The sequence below is a fragment of the Helicoverpa zea genome, chromosome 20, assembly GCF_022581195.2.
Source record: "Helicoverpa zea isolate HzStark_Cry1AcR chromosome 20, ilHelZeax1.1, whole genome shotgun sequence".
Classification (NCBI taxonomy): Eukaryota; Metazoa; Arthropoda; class Insecta; order Lepidoptera; family Noctuidae; genus Helicoverpa; species Helicoverpa zea.
Window position 1 is genome coordinate 1,177,149 of NC_061471.1, and position 13,169 is coordinate 1,190,317.

Here is a 13,169-nt window from a genome sequence, read left to right on the forward strand (position 1 = left end):
TCTTAAAGTGCTAGGCGATCATAGATGACTAGGAGGCTAGGCTTTCCGTGGTGAGATTTCCTTGTTTTTATTGGAAAAGATTGTTTGTGTTATATAAACTATGAAATAAAACTTACCAATTATTAACTTGTAGTATCGTTAACCCTGTATCTTGTGCTAATTGTTTCTTTTGGTCTTCCGATGGGTACGGATGCTGCAACAAAGAAAAATACACAATTAAACAAAATGAATCGGATACAAATAGAATTTGTGAACATCCAATTACGGGCGAACAAATCTAAATTGATTCTAATTAAATCGGCCTCTGTTCCCGGGCCGATTGTGGGTACAATTAGATTTTGAGACATTTTAAGGATTATTTTCCGTAGGTTTTCCGTAAAGGAATTGTCGCTCAATTTGATGGAAACCTTGTCAATAGAATGGAACGCGTTTGTTTTTTTATACGTTGCGGGATAATGTAGTCGATTGTATTGATAAATAAAATTCGAAGATTTTTCTAGTTCTAGAACAAAGCATTATTAATACCTAGCCTTTTTCTTCGATCTTTCTTTGGCCAAGATGTGCAAATTACATTATTTATTCATCCTGGTTTACTAGTGTTCGCACAAAAAGCTACCAGGGCGACAGGAACACGCAACACGTACCATCCTAATGTTATTGGTTTTTGGCGTGCAAGTAGAGAGGTTCGCGCCCCGCGAGACCTCCAACGTTTTATCCCACCCTGGTACTGAGAGGTAAATTATTAAGATATTGTCGGTTCAATTCCCTGGTCGAGCAAAATACATCAGGTAAAGAAAGTTCCAGAACTTTTCAGCTACTCATAACTACACCACTAAAGTAACATCTAATTTTGAAAATAATCGTTCCAAATAAATTAATTGATATTTGCATCACTTGTTTGAAGGGTTAAATTAAAAAAATATTTACGTGTTAATTTTCCCAAGTGTTGTAAGAATGCATCAGTTAACGTAAACTAACTGTCTCGAGCTGCGTCTGCGCAAGTTAAGATGGTAACACATCGACGGGTAAAGTTTTTAAAATATAGCTTTGGGGAGCAGTTTGACAAATTAAGTTCACTCATTGATATGGACGTAAGAACGTTACAAAGGTCACAAGTTGATTAAATTATATTCCAAAGTACGTTTTTGCAGTATTTCATTTGCAATCTTGGAACTAATTAAATATGCTAAATCTTGCAGTCAGTGTGCAACTTACTTTATAAGAGTGACGAAAAGCATTATTAACAATCTTTCAGTAAAACAACTAAACTCAGACGAGCTCAACGAACCGCGTACCTGTACCCCATTGTTCATTCAGTGTAGCCCAGCTTAACATGCGCGGTAGGTCGACTCCTGCGCACCTAAGTTTATTATTACAATAACGGGTGTTTGGCTATTGTCGAATTGCACTAATGCATTCCTAATGCATGCCAGGATGTTAGGTTTGTGTTCGTATGCTCGTTTGTTTGAACACATTGTTTATTTCAAAGATGGCGGCCGATTAATCGATATTTCGAATAATTCCGATGTTTAAGATGAAATTTATGTTATTTCCGTAGCTAGGTAGGGATCAGCTGTTGATTGGTGCTGATGAAAATCGTGATTGTAGCAATGAGAATTGTTGCTGAGTTTAAATTGGTATCGCAATTAATGGAGTATTAGTATCTATAGCAATAAGAACTGTTATATAATAAGTAAACATTCCTTTTTAGATTTTCTTTATCCTTTATCCAACTCTTACGGTACTGCGCCAAAAAGTAGCCAGTTCCGACACCAAAAACAGCTTAGTATTTTTTTTTCGAAAAACGACAACCGAGCGGCTTTTTCGATTCCATTGCAAAAAGTGGATATCAAAAATTTATGTGAACCATTAAGTTGGTGCAAAAACAGAAATATGATAAGCAGAGGTAACGGGACTTAAGATTCTGTTACATCAGCCCTCGTCCAAGTTTGGAGGATAAGAAAGAAAGTAATTGATTTTCAATCGGAAAGATTAAGAATAAGAAACTGTTTTTTTTGGGACGCTCTTATGAATTATTGAGACACCATATTTTTGATAGTACATGAGATGCATTTGCTGTTTTTTTTTTATTAATAAAGTTTTCTATAATTTCACCCAATTTTGAAAACATAAAAATACGCATTTTTTGCGTTGTAAAACGATACGAATATTGGCAGTCACCAAAACAACCAAGAAAAACTGCAATCTGAATATATTGTTTTCAAACGTATGCACTAGGGCGTCATAAACCGTATAGAGATATCAAATTTCGCGAAAGCAATCCCGTTTGCTTCTCATCCGCTGTCGGGCGCTGTAAATCACGTGTGGCCATTAAAATCGCGATTATACCCGCTGTAAGTTGTCGATAAATCGAACACGAAAGAAAAGCTGTAGGGATGTGATTTTACGATAGGAAGTTGCATACAATATCTATAGCATACTTTGTAATAATTTGGTAAAAAAATAGATTTCAACTGGTGATAGAAATACTTCGAGCTTATTGGGACTTACAGTTGACTTTTATCAATGTTTATTGATAGAAAATAAAACGTACAGTAAGTACATTTATAAAAGAGCAATTTCAATAGGAACATTTAAATAATTACGTTCAAGTAGGCATATTTATAAAAAAAAAAACTATTTCAAGAATAAATTCGATATAAAAAAATTCGAGAGTCAGAAATGAAATAAATAAAATTACAACGACATGTCGATGTCGCCAGCCCTGCCTACGATGGAAAAAGGGCTGGTTGCGAAAAATCCTCAGTTACTACTATAAATTTTGTTTCGCTATGTGAAGGAGAAACAATCCATTTGTTGGCACCTAAATCTATGGGGTGAACGAGAATATGTAAATACGCGTAGAGGGACCGCGATCGCAGAAATACGAAGAAAAAACGAGTTTCGCCAAATAAAATTTGAATTATGTCTTGATTTGAAGATGGTAGGTGATTTTTTGGTAGTAAAAAGTAAAGCAACGATAGTTCGCAATATTATTATTGAATTTTAATTTTCAAAAGGGCCAATTTTTCTATACTAGTGCCATAAACATAAGGTATTTTAAGCCGTAATCATTTTTGAATATAAATATTTCGTTCAATGTTTTGCAATGTTCAATGAAACATGAATAATTTTAGAAAGTATTATCTTGTATATCTTGTATAAGTAGTATCTTGTTCATAGAAGCTACCTTCAGCTGACTCTATCTATCTAAAGTAAACAAAAAATACTAAACTACAAAAAAATACAAGAACCTCACTAAAATATTTACACGAAGTTGGCTTCGGAAAACCGAAATTCCCTAATGATATGCGTCTCAAAACATAATTCTTGTGCAAAGGAAAAAGTGTATGGCGTATTTTACAATATTCCCAGACTCCTGGCAGTAACAATAATAATATATTCACGGGCCCCGGTGATTTCCGGAAATGTCGTAAAAATAAAAATCATAGCTCGGTGGAATCTTGGGTTGAGGGGATGTCGAGCGCTTCAGCAAGGCTTCATAGACACGTAAAAAGTTTGACAGCTTTTAGTATTGTTTATGGATAGATCATTTACGTTTAGTGATGTAACCGCGCTCTATGGTGTTTATGATCGAGTAATCGAATGATCGTCATTTGTTTTTGTGTGAATAAAATAAAATTGAAATTCGAATAGTAAAACAGACAAATGCTTTTTTATGATCAGTGACTTTTTAAAATGTGCTTTGACGATCTATAGAGTTGAAGTACCGCACACATGTTACCGAACAGAGACGGTTTCGCGGCAAAGAGTGAATGTGAAACATGTGATGGATTAAATTTTTCGGCAGAATGACGTGACATCCACGGATTGAGCTTTAAATTATGCATGCTCCGCTTCCGCGCGTCAAAAAGAGCACGAATAAGTTTTTTTTTTTTCGGTACATTTAGGTTATGTAAAGTAGCTGGTGAAATGAGTTTGACAACACTTCGCGGTAAAAAAGAAACATTGATTCTTTTCGCTACAACCATTTATTTTACTGTTTAATTCAAGGCACATCTGTCAAAACCCCATTTCAATTACATTTTAAAACCATCTGATGCTCCGCAAAACAAAATCCCTGACATTTTAATACAACACGATGGCACAAAGCTATTTTGAGCATAGTTTACAAGCAAAAGTCGTTAGAGGGCAGGAACCGACCACAAATAGACGTCAAAAAACTATGGACCCCTAGTTCGGGGCCTTTATGTCTCACCAGGGACGCATAAAGGTACGGAGGTGGCCCTAACCCTATCGAAGAGATGTGACCGGGTGATGGATAGCACTATCACAACCCTCCCGGTCCTTCTGTTTTCTGCTCGACGTGTCTCCTTGTTTATTTATTTTATGTTTTGTTTATGTGCGAACACGAGGACCGGCGATACATTGTCGTTTTAAATGTGAAATATTTTCTGTACTCGACTTTTTTCTCCTTTTTCCCGAGAAGAAAGATTGATGGCGATTCGTGTTTAGTTGCGTCAGTTATGTTATAAAAGTGTGATGTTATGCCGCTTCTAAACGATTAAAATACTCCATAAAGTTATTCGTTTTTAGAATCAATAACCGTCAAATTCGAACAGTCATGCAAAATAATTCACGTTTCATCGAAACTGATATTGCTAAAAAAACACGAAATAAACTGATTGATTCTAACACATGTCCCGCCGAAATGAAACGTACTAAATTCTAAAAGAACTATCGACTAAAATAGTCGACTAATTCTGTTTTATTGCACTAAAAAAGGAACGAGGCTCGCTAATTGAAAGACAGCTGTCAATTTTCGAAGTGGCGTACAACATTTTTACGAAGCGAGCGATTCGATGGCATAAAGAATTCAAATGCCCTATCCGGAGTTACCGCTACAGGATCCAACTAAATTATGCAGATCTATAATGGACAGCCACCGGCCGATGTACGACCAAAAATAGTTTTTGGGCACAATTCGAAATATTTGCGCTTAATGTGCCCGATGTTTCTCTATATTTGGTGTTATGAGCGATAAATTGAATGCGTTATTGCTGTGAGTACCTCTTTTATAATTTAAAAGGTATAAAAACTTTATCCTTATTGAAGAACTGGAAGTTTATTCGTACATTCAGTAACTAAAGGTAGTGGAAAAAGCTCTGTTACCGACAAAAAATGTTGCGCAAAGTAAATAAATAAACAATCCTTTCTTTGTAAAGCCGATTCCAGCCCCACACTAGATTAAACACTGTTCCCCAAAAACCGAAAATTGAAAATCGGATTTTCGCTAACACGCCGCCTATTATTCCCGTGAATCGCAATAGCAACAATGGCGCTAGTGAGACGGTAAATGGCGTCGATACTAATCTGTGGAGCCGGAAGAGTCCGCGCTGACGGCCATTCGGAAGCCGCAACTGGGCTAGGAAATGAGATAGGTGCGTTCTAACTCCTAGCGTGCTATGTTAGCCTAGTACCTGTCGCACAATGATGGAATTGGGACAATACGTGACATGTGTTAGATTGTGGGCCACAGTGTTATTGTTTCACTGTGCCTTTGTTTTGTGACTAATTTAGTTAGACAAGACTGTCACGGACGGTCTTAGGTAGTCAAGTTTGGACCTGCGGCAGAGTCGCCTACTGCTTCAGTTTGTCAATGTACAAACCGGAGGTCTGTTATGGCGTTAGAATGCGGTCTGCCTCCATTGACTATTGAGTCGATTTGAAGCTTGCTGAAGTAAATAATATCAAAGGATCACCCATAAATACATAGCCATTTAAAAGCAACCATTAATTCTATACAATAAGACAGTTCTGTTCCCCACACTATGTTTGGGCACACTCTTACTACAAAAGTAAAACAATAAAGAGTTTTGCATATCAATCGGGACATCAAAAGAGGCCGTATCATTAAAAATTAAGAAAAAGAAGTATGTAGTCCAGGCTGCTAGGTTAGGATGGACGATTTAGAGCTTTGAGTTGATGGGGTAAGGTTGAAAGTTGTCTGTGATAGAGTTCATGATGTGACTGTAGGAAATAATAGCGCATGTGCGCCTGGGCAGGCGGTGAGCTCAAACGGTTGCCAATAAATGTGAGGTAAATGTAAAAAGAAGTAATATTCATGAGGTGCTCGGAGGATACTCTCGGATCCTAGGGCTGACACGCGACTACTCACACAACACCCTTTGACGTTTCAAGGACCAACGTACTCACAAAAGAAAAAGGGATACAAGAAATATGGTACTGGAATTACTTTCTGACATTAATTGCACATCATTTCTATAAGCTACTTTACATAGATTTTACTTCCTAGTAGGAACAACTATGAACTATAGGAAGTCGATAACTGACTGCATTGATGGCAATTCAATTAGTTGCAATAATACTTACTTACATTTCCTGAACACTAATATGTAATATTATTTTAAAAGGTATTAGAACTATCATTGATCATAGCTTCCTCTTATAGAATCATCGACATAAGTAAACTACTACATTGCACTATTTTAAAATACATCGTTATTTTATCCAAAGCAACATCTGTATGAACTATTATAGAATCAGATAAGCATCTAACATGATATTCTTAGCCATATTAGGCACAGCATCCAATCTTACATGATGCAACTTAGTACCAATGTTGCTACTGATAGACATCTCAATTGAAATGTTCATAAATTGAGAATTTATATCTGATTTTACCGGTACATTTGAAATGTGTCTTAAGTTGCGTGTTGTGATGCAAGTTAAAAATTGTTGGTAAAGGATGTCCACTAAAAGTTTGGTAGAAAATAATTCCTAAAATCTGTATAGTGGTAGCCCTATCGTGCGTCAATTCAGTCTGTTTTGCATGCGACTCGAAGCAATAAATAACAGTAGGGTTGGCAAAAAGTGGCGCTCAAACGGGGCCATTGTGCCTCCGTCACAGCCGATACAACGCTTAGATTGTGGACCGACAAAACTCCAGATTGACATTAATTTAGTACTTTCAAATTTTGTTTAATTACTGCAAGGAAACTCTAAAAAAGATTTCCTATTTAAAAAAAGTTACTAAAAAGCCTACATTTATAAAGTCGGAATTTCAAACTAAATTAAAATCGACTAAAACAACATTTAAAATTAAAGTCGTCTAAATAAAACGCAGTTAAAACGAATTGATCCGCAACGAATCGGTTGCATAAATTAAGCGCGTGTCGCGCATTGATTAGTGCCGCGAGCGAATAAATAATAATCGAGTCCATTCGATTCTGATTCGAATGAATCGAATCGAAAATATACCGGTCGTTGCGTTTACACAGTCGATAGCGCGTTATGTCAGATAAAACATGCATTATAGGGCTGTGGTGTGAGCCAATCTATGTGTCTATGGCTTAGTATCAGTTACACGAGGTTTTTATAGACACTAGCCATAATTTGTGCTTGATGCTTCGATTAAGTGTTTTTATAAACAGAAGCCAGTACAGAAATATATTTTTATTATTTTCTTAAGATTTGCAATTTATTACCGGAATCTATACTGGAATGGATAACGTAGCAGGCAATGCGTAATGTGATTTGAGCAGTACATTTTAATGTCTTACTTAAGCTACAAAGTAACAGCAATCGCAAGTAACTGAGCGAACAGTAAGATGGCCTCGATCAGCCGTAATCATGTTATATCCAGCTCGCTATCATTATAAGTTACTTCTAGATAAACTTAATCACACGTTCGTTTCTAAATCTGTCCCGTACATCAGGCGTAAAGGGGGTACCAGACTGCACGCAGCGTATCCGCGGCGCACCGGCTCGCATAAACAGGCGATATCGCGAACGCCGCTTGACAAATTTCATATCTAACAGATATCGATGCGGTGTAAATCATCGCGCGGTCTCGCCCGCCTGCATGTCGCCCGCTCGGCGTGAGTTATACGTGTGGATGCAGCTTTATTTTACGAGCATGACGTGTGATGCGAGTGTGCGTAAGCGCATAGTTCACGCGCGATTGTCCAACTGTTTGAACGTCATTTGTGGTGGCTGAGTTATGGCCCTGTCATTATTTAGGGCGGTTTAAATATGTTTCGGAATGTTTGTAAAAGGGCTCTTGAGTTTACTAAATTCCAGGTCTTCAAAAGAATTCCATGGCTTCCAGAGAAACAACTGGATTAAACTTTTAACTTATCAATCCTCTATTCGAAATGAGCTGATAAAATTATTGCAGCGATAGCAAAATATGAATTTCATCTTAAGTCTTTGGCTTACCCCTGAGTACTTAAGTTATTACAAAAAAATACCAGGAGAGCATAAGACGTGCACAACATTATGCCTACCAGGATTACATAAGATATAGCAAGTAGAACACAGCACTATCTCGAAGAGGCGGGGAGCCGCGCCCCGCGGCGCCGCAAATATTTGCACGCCGCCAACGCCCTATGTTTGCCTAGTACATAGCTGTTGTGCGCACAACTCCTGGCGTTGTTGATGCCCTGGTAACTTGCAGTTATAGCGGATGTTCAGTTTACTCAAATACTTTCTTCAACTTTTCTTGTAATTCAGCAACAAAGCAGAATAACAGAAAAGTTTGAAGTTTGAAACGAGTTAGGTCGAAGAAAATTCTAAACTGAGTCCCTATTTCCTACAAATATAATTTTAAGGCAAATCTAGTGAGAAGCTGATGGAATTCCAGAAGAAAACTAATTCCGTATCCTAGTAAAGTAATTTGGAAGGCGAACCCCACAAATTCCCAAACACGGGTCACTGGGGTCGAACTACCAAACAATTTCGGCCATGTTCCGTACCGAGGTGTCGAGGAACAAGTCTGGAGCCGCGCCGACAAATCGCCGAGCCACGCCAATGCTGTGTCGTCAGCGGAGCCCGAGGCAGGGGCGGAGCGCCCGCCCTTGCACACGACCTCCACTCGTGTCGCCAAATTGGACAGAAGACGTAATGGGAGGCCAGGGGTCCCCAAAGGTCCTGTTTTGTTAGTTTGCTGTAAAAAGTCCGTAATTGGTAGGCAGAGGTTTGGGGGTGGCTGTTTTCCAGGGATAATTACATGTTATCGTTTCGAGTCACAGTTACTTTGATACATAGAAATTCTTTTTGTTTGCTCGCATCCAACATAGATAACGTTTTTGAATCAACGCAAGTAACTTATAAACTTCTTATTTATAATCCCAACTTATGAAAGTAAATCGACAAGACATAAACCGCTGGAACATTTTAACCCTTAAGCCTTGTGTAACACCCGTAACGGCCGAAATGACTCGTATCAACGCGACTACGACAAATCAAACACAGTAATCTCCTGTTCTAAGACGCCGGAGCCGTCCCGAGTCGCTACATGTCCAGTGTGCGGTGAGCCTTGCCTGACACCCGATAAATCAACCGGATCGACCCGATCGCCTGCATCCACCGACCGGCTTCGAATAAGTAATGACTGGAGACAAACCAACTTGTGTCCCGACGTAATTATTTAATTAATAGAAGGACACGATCGAACCAAGATATATTCTGATGCGTTAGATCCAGTTGACAACAACAGAAAAACAAAGGAGGTTACATAATGTTGCCATAATAAAAAATATCCAATCATAACTACAACTGCTAATAACTTGAGGCTATGTACGAGATTAGCATCGCGATTCAATTAAAATAATCATAGCTCTATCTACCAACAAACTGCCGACGCTATTATGAACAAAACAAAAGCACAAATTAGAAAACAATCTCTTACAAAGTCGCTCACATGAATGGCCGAACAATTACAGAGCACGAGTCAAAAATGACTCGAAACATATTTTTTCTAATCCCTTCCCACGCATAAAGCTCGCTAGTAATTACAGGTTTGGCTCGGTAATAACATATCGCATCAATAAAATTGTATATCATTCAGTTGTGTTTCCCGCGAACGCGTCGGGTGATTAGCGCAGCCATCTTGTGGGCGGGCACACCCGAAGGCGACACGATCTCCGATTCCATTCTCAAAAATAACATTAATCGGCGAATCGAGCACGCGCCCGAACACCCGAACGTGTGTTTTTCAAATTTGGAATATACCAAACGTCCTACGACGTTATTACCGCGCAGGGATTTGACAACTGTCACTTTTGACAGATGTGATTGACGTTTATAAATACCGCAAGTCAAGTGCGAGCTTGTTATATTCCGTTTGGGAATTCACATTTTTTTATGATGATGAAGGGCTTTCAAATGTCATTTTCAAAAATTTAATTAAAGATGTCTCCCCATGGATCCAAACTATCATCGTTTTTCGTACATTTTCAGCTGCATCCTTGCGGTGTAATGTTAATTACCCAGCTTGGTCGGTCGACGCAGATGAGTGCATATTGAAACGTCAAAAAGTGTATGTTTTCTTTTGCTTCTCATTTTCGGTAGCTCCCCAATATCGTCGCGTCATGAGCGAGACAGGCATCGGCCGACGGACGCTGGCTTTTGAGAGATGGAATAGAGAACCGCCTGTTTTACCAGGAAATAGACGGGGAATTGGAAATTTCAATTTCGTTTTCAGTTGGTTACTTTGTGTTACGAATGGAGGAACGTTGTTAGCGGTTCGAGGTACGAAACATAAGTAAAAAAATCCCGTCGGTGATACTCGGTTTGACAAGTAACGATGGCGATGCATTTTTAAAACTCATTTGTCATTCGCTCACACTTCTGTTTGAACTGATTGAAGCTCAAATAGGAACAAGCAAGCGTCAAGTCAATGCAGCAATTACTTAATGAAGTAATAACAATCTTAGCTAATGTTATAACCGAAATGAATAATCAAAGTAAGACGTCGTCCAAAAAGTTTAATCCAAGAAGCGAACAGAAAATCATTCATTCATATTCATAGTGGAAACAGGGAGCGAGGCTTTCACGAAAATGGCTCCCTGTTCCTAGGAAGAGTCGGGATGAGATGCATGAATATTAACACGCCACCGGTACCAGGGAGCTATAACTATATTAGAGCAAGCGCTCGCACTGCATGCCAACGGTAGGGGCACGTTTGAAGTTGCGCCCGGCTACGTTCTGAAATTTGACATTTTGACAGCTCTCCGACGTTGGCTGCCTTGTCTCCCGACCCCCTCGTGCACCTACCGCCCGCCTCTCGCCATCCCTCTCGCACAATAATAACATTACGTGCACGAGATTCCTGTTTCTGCTACGTCTGACTTCTGATATGAATTGTTAATGCATCGGTAATTGATATTATAATTTTGATAGACCATTTTGTTCTAATGGTTGTGGCTTTTAGTGTGAGAGCTTGCTATCTTTGTTGTAAACGTTAAATATGTCATGTGATACAGCTTTTATGTGGCGTTGGGGTCTGGCTGCCTTTGTTTGGGCTCGTCTTTGTGTGAACGACGGAATGGATTTTGGTTACACTGTTTCAATCAGCTTATTTGTGATCTTCGATTTATTGCTACTTACCTATTCACGTTTTGAGGTCACAGTTGATTCTATTGTGTAGTTATGTAAATGAAAAACTTTACACATCAGTACACGTCATCCACAAAACGCTTAGAGCAATGTCATAAGATTTCACAGCGTTCCCAATTAGAGATCTCTAGATGTCACGGAGCAAGAAAATAAATTTCACAATACCCTCGGCAGATCTCAATGTCACCGGTAAAAGTCATCCATTGAGTCTCCACTTGAATGACGCACAATTGCTCCAAATAGCGAGACGAGACAACAGACAAGTCTCTTCACAGCCAGAAAGCCCATTGACACCAATTTCACACATCAAAGTCATGGTTTTAAACACAGCATTAGCCATTTCAGTGAGTCCTTCAAAATCTGGACAACAGCTACTGAACAGACGATAGACACGTTACTACAAAAGAAAACGAACAATACTACTTTGAAAAAGACGTTCTAATTCGTAGACACTCTGAACATGTGCTAATCGAAGTCTGGACGAAAAAATGTCCGACAGAAACTTAGGACAAGGCTGTCAATCGACTGTCGATGTTCCCCAAAAAAGGTATATTTAAGGCTCAAAATAGCCCGTCAGTCAACCTTTTCAGGAGAGTAAGCTGGCTAAATTCGCACTATTCCGGGGGGAAATTCGGTGACGCCTGGAAATAGGAAAAAATAAGGATAGTGGACGGCGGCCAGTCATTGTTGCCTCGGATCGACTGGGTTTTTAAATAAACGATGCGGTGTAACTAAGGGTCAATTCCCACTGAAAGAGCAGCGGCCGGCAGCGGCCGTAAGAGCACGGAAAATGTAAGAGCGCGGCGCGGTGCGGCGCCGCGCGGCGCCGCGCGGCCCGCCGCGCTCGCGCTCAATCCCTTGCAATTACGGCCGCTGCCGGCCGCTGCCGGCCGCTGCTCTTTCAGTGGGAATTGACCCTAAATGTGGAAGCCTTTAAATATCTGAATGGCGCTGAATTGAAACGTAGGGGATGTGAATGTTTTAATGTTTTGCTGAATTCAGAGAAAACAGGGGAGGATAATATAATTGTTACGATGTCAGTCTTGTTAAGTAAAATAACAACATTGAATAATAGCGTAAGATTAACAAATCAAAGCAATTTCAGCTGTTTCCACGAATCCGTTACAAAACGTTTGCAAAACCAAAAATAGTCGTTTGAAAAATACAATTTACATTTAGTTTGACGCAAAGAAACAGGCCCGACCTACCAGGGCATCATATCAACGTGGAAACATCAAAGAAACTAAGAACAAAGTGAAAACAGAACTTGGCTCGTTTGATTAGGCGCGTTCTTAACATACGACCGCTTCGGGCGAACGCTTTGTAACATCCATCCTTTGTGTAGTTACGTTGAAACAATCAAAGCTTACTTCTTGTCGATTGTTGGGCTCCTGGTACCTCTGACTGAAAGGCGCTTGACGGCAAAGAAACGGTCAAATTGTGACCGTCAATTTTGATCAAGGAGTTGGGTAGCAAAGAATAGGCATGATGACAAATTTTTAAATTCCTTTGTATGATGTAGGTATACGTCTATTTTATATGAAAAATTATTAATTTTAAGAAAATGCGAAGTTTTTTTATCAAATAATTGCATTTTTCTCTGTCCACTTTGAATCCGGCGCGAAAACGCTTGTCAGTGTCATGTCGTCACTTGTGACGTCACGACTGAAATTACAAGACGCAAGTAAACAACGCTCGTGCAATAATTAAGTTTTTTGTGTTATTAAATATGAATTCGAAAGGGCATAGGTGTTGTGGGGTCCCCCAGTGTAAGAACACATCCAAAA

The 13,169-nt window shown here is 39.2% G+C and overlaps 1 protein-coding gene across 4 annotated transcripts in view; it reads right to left on the reverse strand.

Moving 5' to 3' along the window:
- Window positions 1-13,169, reverse strand: part of LOC124640375 (homeobox protein homothorax) — a 256,533-nt gene that overhangs the window by 51,740 nt on the left and 191,624 nt on the right. For all 4 annotated transcript variants that reach the window (XM_047178120.1, XM_047178119.1, XM_047178118.1 and 1 more), the window contains exon 11: window positions 117-193. In XM_047178120.1, the coding sequence (XP_047034076.1) occupies window positions 117-193 (77 nt within the window). The remainder of the gene's footprint in view (window positions 1-116; window positions 194-13,169) is intronic.